The 20,471-nt window shown below is 43.4% G+C and overlaps 2 protein-coding genes across 2 annotated transcripts in view; both read right to left on the bottom strand.

The window, feature by feature from the left end:
* The window catches only part of LOC109417220 (NADPH--cytochrome P450 reductase), a 350,731-nt gene that overhangs the window by 141,759 nt on the left and 188,501 nt on the right, over positions 1-20,471 (bottom strand). The window lies entirely within an intron of this gene.
* Positions 13,876-20,471, bottom strand: part of LOC115256571 (nose resistant to fluoxetine protein 6) — a 73,921-nt gene continuing 67,325 nt past the window's right edge. The window contains exons 3-6 of the mRNA XM_029855330.2: positions 15,114-15,643; positions 14,930-15,055; positions 14,514-14,862; positions 13,876-14,311 (exon numbers count right to left, since the gene is read on the bottom strand). Coding sequence (XP_029711190.1) covers positions 14,057-14,311; positions 14,514-14,862; positions 14,930-15,055; positions 15,114-15,643 — 1,260 coding nt within the window. The 3' untranslated portion in view covers positions 13,876-14,056. The remainder of the gene's footprint in view (positions 14,312-14,513; positions 14,863-14,929; positions 15,056-15,113; positions 15,644-20,471) is intronic.

Below are 20,471 nucleotides of genomic sequence, written 5' to 3'. Positions count from 1 at the left end.
AATGTCAGGAGGAATCTCCGAAATAATTCCAGGAGAAATCCCCGAAAGAACTCTACAAGGAGACCCCGAAGGAATTCCAAAAGAAACCTCCGAAATAATTCAAGGAGAAATCTCCGAAGGAATCCCTGAAGGAAGTCCAGAATGAATACTTCGACGGAATTCCAGGAGGATATCCTGAAGAAATTTCAAGAGAAAACTCCGAAGAAATTACAGGAGACATCCCAGGGGGAAGAGGAAACCCATTAGGAATTTCAGAATAAATCTCCGAAGAAACACTAGGAGGACTCCTGGAGGAATTCTATGAGGAATCCCTGGAGGAAATCAAGGAGGAATCTCCGTGGGAATTCTAAAAGAAATCATCAAAGAAATTCCAGGAGGAAGCCCCGAAGGAATTTTAAGAGAAATCCGCGACAGCGTATCAGGAGAAATCCCCGAAAGAATTTCAAGAGGAACCCTTGAAGGAATGCAACATTAATTTTGTTTGTGCACTGATCACCGGCGCGAAAAATAAAAACCGGCGGTGTGACAAACTGCGACGTATGGCCTAGGTAATCAGAATCATGAGACAAACCATGTCAAAGTACTTTGTTTTAAAAGCACACTGGCGCCACATAGCGGCGGAATGACGCATTAAACTTACTACCATTTGGTAGCCATAGACAGTCTGATCAACATTGCCGAAGACACGAACATTCTAGGTGGTCAGAATTATGAGATAAACCATGTCAAAATACTTCGTTTTAAATGCACACGGGCGTCACATAGCGGCGGAATTACACACTATATTTACCACCATTTGATAGCCATAGACCAGCTGACCAACTTTGCCGAAGGCAAGAAATTTCTAGGTGGTCAGAATCATGAGATAACCCATGTCAAAATACTTCGTTTTAAATGCACACTGGCGCCACATAGCGGCGAAATTACGCACTAAACTTACCGCCATTTGATAGCCATAGACCGTCTGGTCAACTTTGCCGAAGACACGAACTTTCTAGGTGGTCAGAATCATGAGATAACCCATGTCGAAGTACCTTTTAAATGCACACTGGCGCCACATAGCGGCGGAATTACGCACTAAACTTACCACCATTTGATAGTCATAGATCGTCTGATTAAATATGCTGAAGACACGAACTTTCTAGGTGGTCAGAATCATGAGATAACCCATGTCGAAGTACTTCGTTTTAAATGCACACTGGCGCCACCTAGCGGCGGAATTACGCACTAAACTTACCGCCATTTGATAGCCATAGACCGTCTGATCAACTTTGCCGAAGACACGAACTTTCTAGGTGGTCAGAATCATGAGATAACCCATGTCGAAGTACTTCGTTTTAAACGCACACTGGCGCCACCTAGCGGCGGAATTACGCACTAAACTTACCGCCATTTGATAGCCATAGGTCCTCTGATCAACTTTGCTGAAGGTCTAAACTATGCAGGGGATACGGTTTTTGAGATACAGTTCAGAAAGTGATGAAGTCTTTAGGTGATGCCAAACTTTCTGGGGGTGCTGCAATATTCAACTGGGGTGTTGCAATACTAGGCGATGCGATTCCATATTTATGGCGGGTAGTGTAAGTTTGCTCTTGAGACAAAAAAATGTTGCGCTGTGTTACTTTTGTAATTCCCTCAATAGTTCCTTTCGAAATTCATCCGACAAGTACTTTGAAAATTTCGCAGTCAATTCGTTTGAAAATTGTTGAAAACTTCTCCGGTAATTCCTCCGAAAATACCTTTGGTAATTCCGTCTGTTATTACTTTAGAAGTTCTATGAGATACACTCTTGTAAATTAAAACAAAAATGCAACGGTACGGTTTAAGAAAATCTCAAAAGGATTACCTAAGGAATTTCCAAAAAAAAAAGGTTCACAAAGCAATTCTTAAAAAAATTTGATTAAATTCCAATAGATTTTTAATATATTTTTATTTGACTTTCTAAAGTAGGAATTCCTGAATCCTTGGAAGGCTTATTGGAGATATTTGTAGCGAAAACACTCAAAGCATCGTCTGGAGAAATGGCTATGGAATTTCATGGAGGAATTTGTGACAGAATCTTCGAAAAAATCTTGCAGGAGTAATTATATAAATACATGAAGAAAGCCTTGCATGAAAGAATTAAATAAATTCTTAGAGAATACTTAAATGAATTCGGAACGAATCTTTGGAGAAATCGCAAGATAGTTGTTCATTGATTGATTTGGATGAACTAGGGTAGGTAATCAAAATTTGAACCAAATTGCGGCTTTCTGAAGCAGTGCAAATTTTAAGTGATTTTTTCTCCCACATGGAAATAATTTACTACGGCAAAATCGTATGTACACACTAAGATCAGCTCGGTATTTTCCCCATCTTTTTACTGAGTTCTCAACAGCAGATTTAACTCGGTACGCTCGGTTATCCCTTTTGCTGAATACTCTGTAAATAAGTTAACGAGTTCTGCAAATGAACTGTCAAAACTTACAGATGAACGGTAAATATCGTTACTGATGAACGGTAAATATTGATTACCGAGTGTACCGAGTTAAATCTGCTGTTGAAAACTCAGTAAAAAGATGAAAAAAATACAGAACCCAGCGAAAATTTTACTGAGCTGGAAAATCAGAATCTTAGTGTGTACATGAAAGCCAAGGGTATAAGCTTTCTGTTAAATGGAAAAAAGTTTGTATTTGCACCGAATTTCATTGAAATATTTGATGTTTCATCAACAATGATTTTAATCTTAATTTGAACCATCGTAATCATTATTTGAACCAATTTAAATCTAAATTTGAACTACTGGCGACAGCAGCTCGAGCAACTCACAAAACAGCCAATTCCATGCTAAACAATGAAAAATCACATGAATCTGCTAATTCTCATACCTATTTTTCAAAAGGCAGTGGAAGTGGAATCCCAACTCAGAATGTTCGAAATTCTTTAGGAATTTGGAAACTAAATTTGGAATTTTTCATCCCCCAAGAGTATAGATAGTAGAGTAAACATAGATCCGTGTTGACGAATCCATTGTATCCAAACGAACTCAGGCCAAACATGTCTAAAGGTCCTATCTGCAGAAGAGAGACTCTCTTTGGTTTCCCTCTCTTTCGTTAATATCTCAGCTGTTTATTTGTATTAGGATTGTCTCCTTGCATTGAACGATGGTCAAAACAATCGTCTTTTGATTTGTACTGCAAAAATAGTTGAAAAGTGTACCATTACATTGCAATAATTGAAAGAGAAAGTGAACAAAGAGAGCCTCTCAAATGCAGATAGGACCTATTGAAATGTTTGGCCTGAACTGTCAAAATCTGTATCCAAACGAGCATGACGTCACGATTTGGACAACATCAATGGAGCGCATGACGTCATATTCAACCGTCGAACTCTTGAAAATTACTACTTACACGCTTGAAACATTTTAGTCAGCGGTGTCCGCGGATCTATGTTTACTCTACTATCTATACCCAAGAGTAAACAAAGCAACCACTAGCGCAATCTACAGGCCAACACTAGAAGCTCACCTCCGTTTACTAGTTCAAATTTAGATTACAAATGGTTCAACTTAAGATAACATTCTCCAAGTAAGAATCACTTAATTTTATGACAAATAATGCGGAATATTATTCGGTTGGTCGATTCTACGATAAATAAGCTTTCATTTGACGTGTTCACATATTGCGTGTGATACAATGCATGAGCTGTACGAGTGCACCGAAAATGTGCTTTCTGTTGGGGGAAATGGGTGAAATCACAGTGATTTTTCAATTGCCTGTTTTCCATGACAAAAACGCTTTTTTCAATGCTTTTAAAGTCCATGTTATCAGGTTATATTACGGAAAGCTGTTTAACATCTTTTTCGGGACAATATTTGCCTGAAAAGTACTTCGTTTTAATGAATATTGAAATGGTTCAAATTAAGATTACAATTTGACTAGTTCAAAGTTTGATTTCTTACCCTACTAAAGAAATCTCTGAAAAAAACTAGAGGAAGTTTGGGAGGAATTTCTAAATGCCTTTTTGAAGGAATTCCTTGAAAATTTTGAATAAAACCTAAACAAAAGTAATCCTCGGAAGAAAGAATCCTTGGAGAAGTCAAAGAATGAAGCGCTATTTGGTTTATATTTCTTTTTTGTTTATTGGTTCCTCTAAAATTTTTTTAGAGGAGCTTCTGTAGGAATCCCTGGAGATTTAGTTTTTAATTAATATCCAATGGATTCTTTGGACATATTCTGGAGAAATTCTAGGATGAATCTCTTAGTAAACCTTGGAGAAACTCCTGGAAGAATCCTTTCGAAAAAAGCTTTGCTGTAATATTTGAAGGAATTCTTGTAGGAATTTCTGAAAAAATTCTTGGAAATTTTTTTTAAGAAATCTTCAAAAGAACACCAAGTTGAATACTTGAGGAAATGCCTGGATAAATTCTTAGAGAAATCTCTGAAAGAGTGATGTGAGGGAATAATTGTGAAATCCTTGGAGAATCTATGGGGCCACAAATTTGGTTCCGCACCAGGCCCCCAAATTCCTAGCTACGCCACTGCGGCGTAATCATCTCGCGATCCCAGTACAGCTTTATGCAACTATTTTGCAGAACCGGGTCCGACTTGTACTTGTAATAGGTTGCAACTCTGTTGACCAAGTTGTGCTTTAAGAAGAAACTCCAGAGAATACAAACATGGCTGCCACAATGGCCGAGTTGGTCCCCTACTCACAGCACCAATCTTGAAAAAGCTGCCTCTTTTTGCATGTGAGCAAAGCCAGGATAAACAAGTGTGACTTGGTTCGATGCTTCGTTCGTCAGATTTATGCCTCTAAAGTTTGCAATGGGATTTCTTGATGATTCACCTTAAAGCAAGCTGTTGGTACACAATCTTGGCAACTTCGTTGTGGCGATCGAGGTAGGCTGCAACGACATGCTTGATCGTTTCTCTTACTGAATTGTACTTCTTACAGTGGTCCGCCACGTCTTCGTGTAATATGTACCGCCGGTAATTCTTCGTCGCAATTACCCGGTCCTGGATGATTACCATGAAATCTTCTGTTTCCGAGAAAAGGTCGCCCCGAAGCAGCCACGCGATCGACGCCGCCTCATCGTTGTGCTCGAGCTCCAGTTGATGGGGGTGCGTCCCATGCAACTCCTTCTGCTTCCACGTTACGATCATCTCGTCGACGGTCTTGATGTCGCAATTGCACCAGATGCAGGTCAGCTTCACATACAGTACGGTACATTTCATGACGGTTCTGGTTTTCTACGAAATATGCCCTCAGCTGCTGCATTTGGGAGACACATAGTGCCTGGATATTGGTGACGCCTCTTCCTCCTACTGCGCGTGGTAGGGTGACTCTCTCGATGGACGACTTTGGATGGCGCATGCGATGCTTGGTGAACGCCACTCGTACTGCTCGTTCTAACGCCTCGAAGTCAGTCTTGGTCCACTTTACCACCCCAAAGCTGTAGGTCAACTGGGGCAAAACGAACGTTTTGATCGCCTTCACTTTGTTGTCGGCTGACGACAGAAAACACCTCAGAACACTGTTGACAGGATGCAAGAACTAGTCGTGTAGTTCCTTCTTGATCGTTGTGTGACGAATGCCTCTAAGTTGCATTAAGCCGAGGTATTTGTACGCCTCGCCTTCAATCATATCTCGATTCTTCTCCTGTGCTTTAATGCGGAAACAGCTGGCGTTCACTACCCGGCGAAGTTGGACTGACCGACATTTGTCAATTCCCAAACTCCATCCGGATGTCGTTGCTGAACGCCGTCACAAGCTGCAGCAGTTGATGCAGCCTCTGCAGTGACTCCGCAAACAGCTTCAGGTCTTCCATAAAGAAGGTGTGGGTTATTCTTGTACTCCTTCACCCAGTTTTCAGTTGGTAGCCATCATAGTTGCATTGGTTGAGTGCTCTGCTGAGGGGGTTCATCGCAAGGCATAACCATAGCTAATGGTATCGCCTTGGAATATCCCTCCTCTCCTAATGATGAGAATTCTGGACCGCCATGCTCAGGTTCCTCTGCTTTTCGGTGGCTTGACCCACAATAACTGCATCTATGATGACCTGATCTTTGCAGCCTTGCGTGTTTTTGCGACACCCTTTTAGTTCCTCGGTCATCACGCTGTTGGCATCGCAGTGGTCTTGGATCCTACTCCCCTAGTAACAATGGTACCTGAACAGTGAGAGTCAAAGCTGAACAATGGTTGGTTAATGGTGCCAATAGCTGAATAAGCCGTAAGCTGAACATCTAGTTGAAAAGTAGCTTGTTGAGTTTACAAAGTATCTTTTGTTCAGCTTATCATCGTATGCTGAATATGATACTCGATAGAAGATTATCCAACTTCTCTATATCCATTTATCCAGCCTTTCTACAATATGGAAAGTTATGCGCCAGGACTCTTTTATTCAGCCTTTAATAACAAACTATCAGTGGGAAAGTTGTGTGGATCATAATAATTTACAAAAATGGAATGTAAATCTAAAATAACTTTCAAAAGGAATGGTACTTTTTACCGCAATTAAAAAAAAAGACGTGAGAAATGTAGGGCTGCCATCAACACAGCATGGAAAATCAGGACATTTCATGTAATTTCCCGAAAATGAGTAAAACTCATCGGATTTGTTAAGAATTTTTGGTCAAAATAAGTCGAAAATCAGGACATGTCCTGCTAAATCAGGACGGATGGTAACCCTAGAGAAATGTGAAAAAGTGTTGAAGACCATATTTTCTGAAAATAAAGAAAGTTGGGTTTGCTCGAATTGCAGGGTCTGCACGCTGTGCGTCTCTTCTGAGGGTGATTGAGCATGATCATGACTCGGTGGCTCTGTTGAAAGTAATTATTGCTGTATTGTATTTTATTTGGAAATGATCGTCAGTTTATCATCATTTCATTGAAGTTGGTTTCCAAGATTTGTTTCGCAGCTCCTTTGGTTCGGAACATTTTTACAGGGAGTGGTTGCGTGGAGTCCGAATCAGTGTGACAGACATTTCCGCCGCCTCAGCTTCCGCTTCTACGAACGTCTTGAAGGACTTTCGTTTCAGTGTGCAGGGAATTTTGTACCATTTTGAGGATGGGGCTGACGACCGGTCTTTGATGAGCGCTGCGGCATTTTTGTCTGCCCAATCAACCAGTGATCGTATAAGATGATGAATAAGATGTTAAAGTAGAGGCGATATGCGTGCATTTTACATAAGGCAATCTAACGATTATCACCCTTCTCTCCCAAGCAGCAGCAGAAGATAGCAATTTTTTGGTTAATATTTTCATACGGAAACGTTTCCGTATGAAAACAAACCAATCCTTTTCGGGAGCCAAAAAGAGAAGGGTGATCAAACGTCAGATAGCCTTATGCGCCTAAATGGAGGCATGCACGCATATGGCTTCCACTTTATCATCTTATGCAACAACTTATACGTTTGCTGGTTGTCTGGGTGGCCACATCAAGACACTTCCGTTGACCCAACGTTGAGGCACGATAGGGATGAGGGTTTTTTCGCGGTCTATCGTTCCGAAAACGGCGAAACAAGCAGCGTTCTCTAAAAATAGATAGCAGACTCTTGTTATCCACACCGTGGAATATTAATTATGAATATTTACCTGTATATCTGTTCATTTTCTCTGACTGCAGCGGTGTTTTATGATAACCGAACCGAGCACTGAACTGTAAACAAATCAATGATGTTTTGACAGCTAATCCATTCGTAACAAAGCACTTCCATCGCTAATTCAACCTCAACACAGCCTTTGTTCATAATTGTTCAACCTTTATTCAGACACGACGGTATGTAGCTTGTTCTTTCACAAATCACTAAACCCGTACCATTTCAGGTGGAGCAGATGCTAAGGTAAGTGACTATGAATCAATGCACCGAAGTTCGATTCTCAATTATAATCATCATTTATATATTTCAATTTCTGCAACTATGAACTACTATTCTACATCTAGACCAAGAGTCCTGGCAATTCTGGCTTAAATTTTCGGGACTAATTTTGATTTTTTTGATAGTGCTGCATAAGTGATGATTAATTGCTGAACTAAAGATGATTAAGTGACTCTAAAGCTTCACCTGATCCTTGTCTGTTCTATAAATAAAATCATAAATCATTCCCATTTGCTGAATAATTGCTGGATAAAGGCTGAAAAGCGTTCTTCGCTCGGATATAAGCGCTTCTTCAACCTTAATCTAGCTTCATGGAGAGCTCAAATCAACTTATGGCTGGATAAAATCACCAAAATTGGGTGTATAAGAGCTGAACAAATGTTTACAGTTCTTTTGCACAGCTTTTATTCAAATTAAGGCTGATTAGCATAAGTTAGAGAAGCGCTTAATCAACATCAAATTGTTACCTGGGTCGCTATTACCGATGACAGCACTTTTTATACATAGTATGTACGTATAGGTTCCGGTCGGGAAGGTTTTCTCGACTCCCTGGGCATAGAGTATCTTTGCACTTGCCTCACAATATACTAATTAATGCAATGGCAGGCAAAGAAAGCCCATCAATTAATAACTGTGGAAGTGCTCAAAGAACACTAAGTTGAAGCGAGACAGGCCAAGTCCCAGTGCGCATGTAGAGTCATAAAAGAAGAAGAAGAAGACCATATCAAATATACGTGAGTGTAATGTGCAGCTTATATTTCTCTCATTATCAAAATATAAAATTTTAGCTTAGCACCAAAAGCGGAAATTCTAAACAAAACAAACAATCGAGAGCCGGGCCTCCATCGTCGTTGAATCATTCCTCGACAAAAGCCGGCGGTAACCAAGCGTGCCAAGAATCTTCAAATCGTCCACGCAGGCCCACCAACTGACTGACTTGGCAAAACCGGCAAAACAAAACGTGGAGACGCGTCCAAACGCGACAACCGCCGACGACGCGCAGTTGATGCCCAATCGTTCTAATGCATTCATATTGACTAATTTTGCAAGTCGTGTGTGAATTCTCTAAAATTGTTTGCATTGGGGAAACAAAGTTATGGGTCCACGTCCCCTGCGTTCTCCACAATGCGCATCAGTAGGCTATTCGCGGCGATTATTTGAGCTGAAAGCATAATCAGTGCCTACTGCGCAGGTCAAATTCATCGTGAAAGTCGTTGTACAAATGAGTTGACTACCTATTAGCGCTAAGAACTTATGGGTAAAGGTTGTCACAATCTCAGTTTGAACAAGTCATGTAGGCGGGTAAATTTGTTAATTGATACCGTTGGGTGTCATTTGTTTACATTGCATACGCTTTTTTAACAAGACAGCATGGGGTCTAGCTTTGCTTGGTATTGTTGAACCTGACCTCAAAATGGACATGTTCGTTCATTTCATTCATTTAGTATAGCATCAACTTAAAGATAGAACTGAATCAACTATATAACAATGCCATAGTACACGGTTCGTGACTGACAATCTCCAACCTTAACACCCAATGCTCGCCAGAGCTCTTTCCACCTGATCCACTCCCTTTGCACGCTGCCCTCCAGGTCTTTTTGCACCGTTCGGATCCCTTGCGAACACTAGTTTTGCAGGGTTGTTGTATGACATTCTCACAAAATGTCATGCCCAACGTATCCTTCCAGCTTCAGCGGCCTTCCGGATGCTAGGTTCGCCGTAGAGTGCATCGAGCTCGTGATCCATTCTTCGCCGCCAGACACCGTTCTCCTGCACACCGCGAAAGATAGTCCTATGCACCCGACGTTCGGACACTTCGAGTGCTTGCATGTCCTCCAAGTCTCGTGCACGAAGAGAACCACCGGTCTTATCAACGTCTTGTCCACACGATGTGCACGCATTTGATGCGGCGATGAGTCTTTTTCGACCGCATGTTCTAGTGTAGGCCTGACTTCCACTGATGATGCGCCTTCGAATTTCACGGCCATTAATAAGAACCCGAGGTAGACAAAGTCCTCGACCACCTCGAAAGTGTCTGCTGCTGAGGCTTGCGCTGTTGTTCGCGGTTCCGCCTGCCAGTAAGTGCTTCGTTTTCGACGCGTTCACCATCAGTCCAATCTTTGCTACTTCATGTTTCAGGCAGGTGTACAGTTCTGCCATTGTTCCAAATGTTCTAGCAATAATATCCATATCGTCCGCAAAACAAACATGTTGGCCAAATGTTCGCGAAGCCCTTCCAGGGTGATGTTGAACAGCAGGCATGAGCATGAGAGTCCATCACCTTAGCGTAGTCAACGGTGAGTTTTGAACAAACTAGACAGATCGCCGGATCCTTAACGCAATTCTTCACACCGTCCACCGTCGCTTTGATCAATTTAGTGAGCTTCGCAGAGAAACCGTTCTCCTGGAGGTTTCATGAGCGTTTTAGGTGACCTCATGGCCGTTTCAAGGGTTCTCGGGGGTTTCATGGGGGGTTCTACAAGGTCTCAGCGGCCTTTCAGGGAGTTCCAGGGGTCTCAGTAGCATTCCAAAAGGTCTCATGAGGGTTTTAGGGAGACTCTTTGGCGTTTCAGGGGTTTCTCGGGGTACCAGAAGGTCTCAGGGGATTCCAAGGAGGCTCAAATTTCAACGATTCTCCTTTGGATTCCAGAGAGTTTCTAGGTTGCTTCAGGGTGCCTCAGGGGTCTGTCATGGAGTTCCTGGGGTCTGATGGGGTGTTTAGGGGGTTTCAGGGGCATTTCAAAAGGTTTCAGGGATACATTTCCGGGGAGTTTCGTGGAGGTCTCAGGAGCGTTTCAAAGGGTCTCAGGAGGTTGTAAAGAAGTTTCAGGGGCGTTTCAGGAGTCTCAGGGGGTACCAGATGTTTTCTAGGGCGTTTTATTGGATTCCAGAGGGTTTCAAATCTCAAGGGGTCTCTGGGAGATTCCAGGGGGTCTCTAGAACGTTTAAGGAGGCCCCAATGGGCTTTCATGGGACTCCATGGGTCTCAGATGCATTTCAGGGGGCCGTGGAGGCATTTCAAGGAGTCCCGGGGGTTTCGAGGGGGTACTACGTGATCTCAGTGGCGTTTCAGAGGGTTCCGGTGGGGTTTCAGGGTCCTCTGCCACTACCTTACCTTGCCTCCGCGATACGCCCGTTAGGGATGACTTCGTGGAGGGGGGACTTACGTACTCTCCTTGTTAAACGTCAGCTACCACGTATAGCTGTCCACTAGGAGGCCAACTCGACTAACTGTTGGTAGGCCCGCCATTTCCTCTGAAGATAAAGCACGATTGTGGAAACCGTGGCCGATACGGCGTCCCACTTGTCCACCCCCGTACACATCCGTTCAACTATGTTGTCGAAAGTAGTATCCCTACCGCATACCTCCCACATGCTCGACCTATGCTCCGGGTTTAGGGGATCTCAGGGGTCGGGCCTCTGGGACGATTCATGGAGTGTCAAGGCCTTTCCAGGGGACCTCATGGGGCTTTCGTGGGGTTCCTGGGTATCTCAGAGCCGTTCCAGGGGGTCCCTGGGGGTTTAATGGGGGTACTACGAGGTATCAGGGGCGTTCCAAAGGGTCTTAGGCTCTCAAGTGTTAGGGAGTCTCAGTTGTGTTTCAACGTGTACTAGGAGGTCTCAAAAGCGTGTTAGGAAGTCTCAGTGGTTTCCACGGTGTTTAATCTCTCAAGAGGTATTTTGGGCGTTTCATGAGGTCTGAAGGGCTTCGCAGAGGGCCTCCGGGGGTTTTCAGGTTGTTCCGGGGGGTCTCAGGGGCGTTTAGAAGGCCTAAGAGGGTTTCATGGGGGGCACTACGGGGTATCAGGGGCATTCTGGAGGAGGGAGGGTTCCAGGTGCTTCCAGAGGTTCTCAGGAGCGTTTTAGGGAGTCTCAGAGGTGTTCCAGGGGTCTCAGGCATTACCAGGACGTCTCAAGGGTGTTTCAAGGGTCTCAGGGAATTCCAGAGTGTTTCAAATCACAAGGGGTCTGTGGGATATTCCAGGGGGTCTCTAGAGCATTTCAGAGGGCCTCAATGGGCTTTGTTGGGGTTTCAGGGGGCCTCAGCGTTTCAGAAGGACGCAGGAACGTTTCAGAGGGTCCCAGGGGTATCATGAAGGTAATTCGTGAAGTCAGTGGAATTTCAGGGGGTTCCTGTGGAGTTTCAAGCGTCTCCGTAGAGTTTAGTGGATCTAATGCAGATCTGAAATCTCAACAAATCTCTGCGGGAGGCCAGGGGGTGTCTAGGGCGCTTCAGGGGGTTTCAGGGTCGTTTAAGGAGGTCGCAGGGGGCTTCCATAGGGTTCTCGGGGTCTCAGAGCGTTTTAAAGACAGTTTCAGGGCATTTCAGGTGGTCCCTGAGGGTTCCATGGGGGCACTACGAGGTCTCAGGGGCACGAGGGTTCCAGGGGCCTTCCAGAGATCTCAGGGTTTAAGGAAGTCTCAGGGGTGTTTCAGGGGTACTAGGAGGTCAGGAAGTCTCAGGGAGTTCCAGCCTGTAATATTCGTTTGCATCATTCAGCAACGTGTACACAGGTAAATGTCAAAGCGATCGAACACTAGTGCTTCTGGTGGAAGGATCGTGGGAATCAAATGAAATTTGAATTGATCGTAAAATGCATGCGCCAACCTGTTTTGAAGAGTGTTACGTCTGTTTGTCTGTGGTTCCAGGGTGACTAAAATCTCAAGGGGCATCTGGGGAGTCCAGGAGTTCTCTAGTGCGCTTCAGAGGGTCTAAGGGGTGTTTCCGGGGGCCTCAGTGGGTTTTCAGGGTGTTCCTGGGGAACTAAAGGACGTTTTAAGGGGTCCCGAAGGCATTTCAGGGGGTTCAGGAGGGGGTTCCATGAGGGTTCCGGTGGCTCTCAGGAGCGTTCCAGAGGGTCGTAGTAGGGGTTTGGAGGTTCTCAGGGGTAGTTCAGGAAGTCTCAAGAGATACCAGGTCTCAGGGACGTTTCAGGAAGTCTCAATGGGTACCAAGGTGTCTCAGAGGCTTTTAAGGGGTCTCAGCGAGTTCCAGGGGATTTCAAATCTCAAGAGGTCTCGAAGGATTCCAGAGGGTCTCTAGTGTGCTTCAGGGGGTCTCAGGGACGTTTCTGGGAACAGCACGGGCTTCCATGGGGGTTCAAGAGGAGGGTCTCAGAGGGGTTTGAGAGAGTCCCAGGGCGTGTCAGGGATCTCAGGGAGTACCAGAATGTCTCAGGAGAATTTCAGGGGCTCAAGGGGTTCAAGAGGACCTCAAGGGGTTTCTGGGGGATATCTGTGCACCTCTCGGGCGTTTCAGAGGTCTCAGGGAGCTTTTATGGGGTTCCTGGGGGTCTTAAGGGCGTTTTAGGGAGTCTCAGACGCTTTTTAGGGATCCAGCGGGATTTTAGGAGAGTACTACGAAGTCTCAGGGGCATTCCAGGACACTCCGGGGGATTGCAGGGGGTTTCAGGGGCGTTTCAAAGAGTCTTTGAGGGTATCAGTAGGTCGGCTCCAGAGGCACGTTTGGAAAATTTGTGCCATAAAGTCTTAGAGGGTATCAGGAGGTTTCAGGGTGGTAAAACTCAAGAGGTCTCTGGAGGATTCCAGTGGGTCTCTGGGGGTCTCCGAGGAGTATTTAGAGGCCTCAGGGGCTTCCAGGGTTATTCATCGGGGTCTCGGAGGAGTTTTACGGGGTCTCAGAAGAGTTTCAGGGGGTCTTGGGTAGGGTATACAAAGGCGTTTCAAAGAATCCCAGGAGGTATCAGGAGGTCCAAAATCTTAAGAGTTTTCGGAAGGATTCCATGAGGTCTCTAGGGCGCTTCAGGGGGTCTCCGAGGCATTTTTGAAGGCCTCGAAGAGCTTCCATGGGGATCATGAGGTCTCAGAGACGTTTTAGGGGTCTTGGGGGTTGGTTGAACTACGAGGTCTCAGGGGCGTTACAGGGGACCCCAAGGGGCTTCGGAGGGTTTCATCGGCGCTTCAGAAGCCTTAGGGACGTTTCAGAGTGTCACAGGGAGTTCCAGCAGGCCAACGGGAAATTCTTTCAATATCTATTGAGCTTAAACACCCTGACGAATTCTAATACACTGGACAAAGTCGAACTCTTATATTTAGCATATCACCATCATTAAGTCTACTTAACCTCAATTGCTCAAGTTGTACAATCATCACTTTCACATCAGCTATCTCAGAAGCCAGAGTTTACTTAAGCGCTACTTCCTACCTACCTATCTACCTACATATCATTCACAAATCTACGCACTGGAGTCATCCGAGGTGCTCTGGGTGCACGCCGTTCCGCTACTGTTATTGTTGGCCACAATCGCACCGCCTTTGTCATCAGTCGCTGTACGCTGCTGTCCGCCACTACTGTTGGTGGCCCTTCCGCTAGCGGGTCGTGACTGCCGCAAGAATATCTTCTCGATCCCATGGATGGGCGATTCAAACACCAAACATAGGCATAGGGCCGTCAGGAATGTGAGGATTACGTGCGATAGGGTGACTGCCGTCTGTTGGAGAATAGGGATTCAAGGTTAATATGAAGCTTCCACGGAACTTGCAAGCTGGTTAGGAAGTTGAAGAATTGACGTTCAGCGTGAAGTTCCCAAAAGCACTGTGTGAACTTCATAAGCAGCTTCAAAGTGCCTCACTAGTTTTGCGTATGCTTTTTAAGCAGCTTCGAAATTCTTGGAAGCTGGAAATTCTACTTACCATGTTGATGACACCTCCGTACAGCGGAACTCGCTGTGACGCACTGAAGTACAACTCCACCAGTCCATTCGTAAGATAAGCGCAGTACGTCAACCGACTGATGGGCACCAGCAGCCGTGAGGAAAGGAACTTCTTAAGCGGTCCAGCATGTCCCGTAACGCAGGCCAGCACTAGCCATCCGTTGGACAGGCTCCAACCGAGTCGATGCAGTGCCGCGTACGAAGCGTTGAACAGGTAGTTGTCCGTTCCGGTCGAGTTGTAGAACGTGGTGATGCTCAACATCGATACCGTCCCGATCACGGTAGATGCCGTCCAGAAGAAGAACAGCTTCCACTTACCGATCGTTATGCTGCGGAAGAGTGACAAACGTGAGATCAAAGAGATGTCAAAGGGTTCCGCAAGTCGACGAATCATACTTCTTCTGCTGCATGATGTGCACCAGGTATCCGGCGACCAGTCCGAAAATGTAAGCCGTCGCTCGCATGTGAGTCTTCACGTAGACGTTGGCGAAGTACGAGTTGGACTGCAGGTCGGTCACCTCACTGAAATGTTCAGAATGTTACATCCTAAAACTGCAATCCCCCAGAACCCCGAACTCACTCTGCGAAGATCAACAGCGAAGGATCGAGTTTCCCATAGTACGTCACCAGGAAAGGAATCGCCACGGACACGGCAGCGACCGTCCCGAGCAACACCGCTCCAGTCCGCCTTCCGTATCGCCACAGCGGATACAGCAGCAGTGGTGCCAGTATGAACAGCTGCGAATCCGCCGCCAGGTACCACGACTGGAACATACAGATACTGTCCGTTCCCAGGTAGTTGTTGATGTACAGGGCATTGCGCCACCAGCTATCGCGGCATCGGGCCTGCTCCAGTAGCATCCGTTGGTTCCACAGGGGGCCGCTGCCCAGTCGAGGAAGCCAGGTGGCGTACAGGGCGATGATGGCTCCGTAGGCGGGAGTCAGCCGGATGTAGCGAAAGAGATAGAGAAGACCGAAGTTGATCTTGCCGCGGCGTTTTTCCAGCTCGATGAGCAGCAAGCGGGCGAAGAGGAAGCCGCTCAACAGTAGAAAGGTGTCCACCAGGAGAGGCGAGTTGAGCAGGAAGGCGTTCCGAATGTATTTCGATTGCTGGGGATGAGATTAAGAGTGTAGGAAGGTCATATTGGAGGATATATTGTCATTGCTATCAGTAAATGATCAGATATTTATATATGTCCATCTGTAAAGCTTACATGCACACTTAATTTGTAATGCCGAATCTCGGTTTACGTATGCCGACATTTGCACAGCCGAGTAGTCAGCTAAATGTTTACATGAGATATCAGCTAATAAAAGCCGAGAATCAGTATAACATGCCTCGTTGCCAAGCAACCTTTTGTTCGAGATGGGTTGAACTTCAACGTTAAGAAAAACACGAAGGATAACGGACATCATCATGTAGCGGTAGAACTTCTGGCTCCTTCTAGTCGTGTCATAGTCCATGGCATCTATCGTCCGCCTGGCTATGACGTCAACAGATTTTTCAATCATGTTGAGAACATAGCATCTTCGGGAGACTCCCAATGGCCTTGCTCTTGCTTCTTACTAGGCGATATGAATATTGCAGTGAATGATTTGGAATCTCAAGGAACCCAACGTTATCTACAATTGTTGGCGTCATATAATATGATCGTGACAAACACGCACATTACGTATCCAGCCAGCAATAACTTGTCATTGGCGTAGCTAGGGGGGGTTCCAGGGGTGCCTAGCACCCCCTAGAACAAATTTGGCACCCCCTAGAATTCGTCCTTGACAGGCACCTAAAATTTAAAACTTCACCCAATAATTCCAGTATTTATTAATGGCACATTTAAACAAAACATAAGCAAACCTAAAATTACTGATATACTTGTTGTAGGTTTTGGCGTTATGGATATTGGTAAGAACAATGAACAGACTTCTCTCAATGGATTCCTCCAGAAATACCTCTATCAATTTATACAGTGATTTCTCTATGCCTCCTTAATGGATTCTTCAATAGACTTCCCTTAGGATTCTGCATCTGGTGGGGTTGTACAATGTACATACAAGAAATGTCTGCAGAGATTGAGCAATTTCTTCGCTGATACTTCTAGGAATTCCTTTGGAGATTTTATTCAATGGTTCTTCCAGAATTTTGTCATGGAATTCCTCCTGGAGGTTATATTGGCTTTCCTCCGGGAATTGTGGCTAGGATTCCTCAAGCAACTCCTGCTGAGATTCTTCCAGCAATTTCTCTTAGAACTCCTTCAAAAAATCTCACTCTGGTACCTTCAGGAATTCTACTAGGGATGTTCTTCTGGAAATTCTTCCGGAAAAACTCTCTGGGATTGATCTAAAAATCCCTTCGGTGATTCTTCCAGAGATTTTTTCAAGGATTTATCCTCTAGAAATTCCACAGCGGATTTCTCCAAAAACTTCTATTGGCCTTCTTCCATGAATTTCAACTGTGGTACTTCAGAAATTCTTCTAGAGCTTTCTCCTGGCTTTTGGGCTGGAATCTTACCAGGTAATCTTCCTGGAATTCTTGCAGAAATTCTTTTGGTTGTTCTACCAGAGTTTTCTCCAAGGACTCATCCAGGAATTCCTCTAGAGATTTTATCCAAAGATTTCTCCAGAAATTCCTCATGAAATTCTCTCAGAAACTCCTTTTGGGCCTTCCTCCAAGAATATCTCAAACAAATCCTCCTACGGTTCTTCCCGCAATTCCTCCAGAAGTTCTTACTATGATATATCCAGAAATTCTTGTAGTGATTCATATATGAATTTATCCTAGCATAATGGCTGGAATTCGTCCGGGATATCTTCCTGCGAATCCTTCAGAAATTCGTCCTGCAATTCCTTCAGGGCCTTCCTTATATATTCTTCCAGAATACCTCTACCGGTTCTTGCAGGGACTTCTCTAGGTTTTCGAAGGCCTTTTCCTTAAGATTCCCCCAAGCATTCCTAATGAGGTTTCTCTAGAAATTCCTGTATAGTTTACTTCAGCAGTTCCTCATAGGATGCTGAGATTTCTATAATGATACATTCTGAGAATACCTCCTGAGATTTTTCTGTGATTTCTTCAGAAGCTCTCCTCCAGGAATGTTTATCCAAGATATTTTATCCAAAGATTCTCTCATAATTTTCTCATGGATTTTTTACAGGCCTTCCTCCAGGAGTGGATGGATTTCTCAAGCTATTTCTGCTGTAATTCTTCCAGCAATTCCTCCTAGGACTCCTCCAGAAATACTTACTATAAAACATCCCGGAATTCTTCTAGGGATTCTTCTATGAATTTCACCAGGGATTCCTTCAAAAACTTGCTGGGAATATTCAAGGAAATCTTCCTAGGAGCCTTGCAGAAGTATCTTCGGTGTTTCCTCCTGGAAATCCTAAAGGGTTTTTCCCTGGGATTTCTCCAAATATTTCTCATTGGATTCCTCCAGGAACTCCTCTTGACTTTAGGATATTTCCAGAAATGATTTTGATTTTTTTTAGGGATTTTTCTAAATACTCATCCAACAATTCCTCTTGAGTTTTTAATCATGGATTACTCTAGAAACTAATCATGGTATTACTTCTGGAACTCCTCTTGGCATTCTTCAAAGAATTCCAGCTGATGGAATCCCAATAGAAATCTCTGTAGGAATTCCTTAACGAATTTTGAGAATAGTTGGAATTTTCAGAGAAATCCTAGGAGGTTTCTCAAATCTCTAGTGATATCCCATAGGAATAAACGGTAAAAACTAATTGATTAGAAGGCACCGAATGTTGCTAATTGACAAATTGAGAGATGAATTTGTAAAAACCAACGCTTTCTGGTGGGATTCGAACACACGACTCCGTATTCGCTAGACCACAGTATGGCAATTTCTTAGAGGGTTCCTTCGGCAAGGTTGTTTTTTTTTAATTTCTGTGGTAGTTTTTAATCAGCAATTTCTTTGGATTGTTTTTTTATAACTTCAATGGCTATTCCTCTAAAAATTTTCAGCAATTTCTTTTTCAGTTGTTTTGCAATTTTCTCAGGCAATTTTACCGTGATTACTGTATGATTTAATTGTGATTATATATTGTTGAGGCACCGCTGGCAACCTTGTAGTAAATGCACTATCACAGCGATACAACGAAACGTCAGATCAGCAAGGTGCATTGTCATGCTAGGAGACGATAACAAACGTGAACAAGTCGGTGATATTTTCTAGAAAGATTTCGGTATCAAAGTGATTACTCAGTCTGCATTTATTGCATTAATTGTTGCACAAATTGAATAGTAAGTAAGATTAACATATGTCATAATGCTAGCTGGATACCAATATTGTTTTCTGCATAGATTTGTCACCGTGAACAGCTAAGCTGTAAATAGCTGATAAAGAGGATTAGCGAGGAGAATCATTTGAGTTAAGGGGAAACTAGTCATGTAAGTACATAAATTAAGAGAGAAGTGGATTTACTATAAAATTGAATAAATTCCAGTTTTGAGCTGCTCGAGAACAAACCCCAGCTGCTACGAAAACTCAGTTCTACCCTACCACAACATATATATTGCTTCTGAAAATTGCTGAACTGGAAATTCCGAAATTCTCAACTGAACTTGCTCAAAGAAACCCCTATGAAATTAACGAAAACCATCCTGACAAATTCCCAAAGCGATTGCCGGAAAAATTACCAGAGCAATTCCGGAAGAAAATGTTAAGGCTTTTTAAAGAAATTGGCCAAACCCAATCTCAAAATAAATTGCCGAAATATATTCTATAAAAATTTCCACATTCACGAAAAAAAATTCTAAGAAATTCTTAAAGAATTTTCCGACAGCATCAAAGGAATTTCTGAAGAAAATTCGTCATATCGATTTCCAAAGGAATTACCGAAGAAGTTCTCAAAGTTATAATCGAAGTTTCCAAAATTTCCAAAGGAATTGCTGATGAAAATCTCAAAAAAAAAATTTCAATCCAAGTAACACTGGAATAGCCGAAGATATTCCGAAATCATCTGCTGCAGGAATTCCTTACATACTTACTGAAGAAGTTGTCTAAAGAAAAATTATAGAAGCAATTTATGAAAGAATTTCCGAAGGAGTTTTCGATCGACGAAAATCCCAAAAAAAAGTAGAATGGCTTGCCGAAGACTTTAAAAAAAATATGTGAGGGAGTTTCCATAGTCATTGTTGAATTAATTACCAAAAGCTTTACTAAAAGAATTCCATAAGAAATTGCCTGGAGAGTAATTGGAGTTGGAGAATTTTAAAAAGCAAATATCAATAGAATTGCTGACATTAACAAAACAATGCTTGAAACACTACTAAAAATTGGCGAGGAACTCCCGAGAAAACATTTTCAATAAAATTAAAAAAAAAACAAATAAACTCCTAACGGTATTGCCAAAGAAATTTCCAAAGGATGCGTGAAATGTGCTTAGTATCCCAAGCAGAAGGGAATAACAACAGCACAAGGAGCTGTGTTATTTGGGTAAAATAGCTAAACAATAGAATCAATTATTTTTAAGTTATTAACATAACATATTATGTTGTTTACTTGTCTGTCATAAGCGGCAAAATAACAAATATCATAACAAAAAAAGTTCTTGGAAAACCATTTTAATAACTTGTTTTGTTAGTTTCAATAACAGCTTAGTAACATTGAAATTTGAAAATATTTAATAACAATTTTTGAGGTGGTATCACATTTCCCGGAATGCCACTTCCCGGAATGCCATTTCCCGGAATTCCACTTCCCGGAATGATAATTTTCCCGGAAAGCCATTTCCCGGAATGCCGTTTGCCGGAGTGACATTTCCCGGAATTACTAATTTCGCGAAATGAGGTATCAAAACATTAGGGAGCTAGCGTGCTGGGTTATTGAATTGAATGGCTTAAATTCTAAGGACGGACATTAGGCAGCCTAGCCGAATAGTTTGATTTTGATATGTGCTCGAGGTATGTGCACCTTGAAAGAAC

The sequence above is a fragment of the Aedes albopictus genome, chromosome 1 (genome assembly GCF_035046485.1).
Source record: "Aedes albopictus strain Foshan chromosome 1, AalbF5, whole genome shotgun sequence".
NCBI classification, from domain to species: Eukaryota; Metazoa; Arthropoda; class Insecta; order Diptera; family Culicidae; genus Aedes; species Aedes albopictus.
The sequence above is the reverse complement of the archived record's forward strand: the minus strand, read 5'-3'. Positions and strand labels throughout refer to the sequence as shown.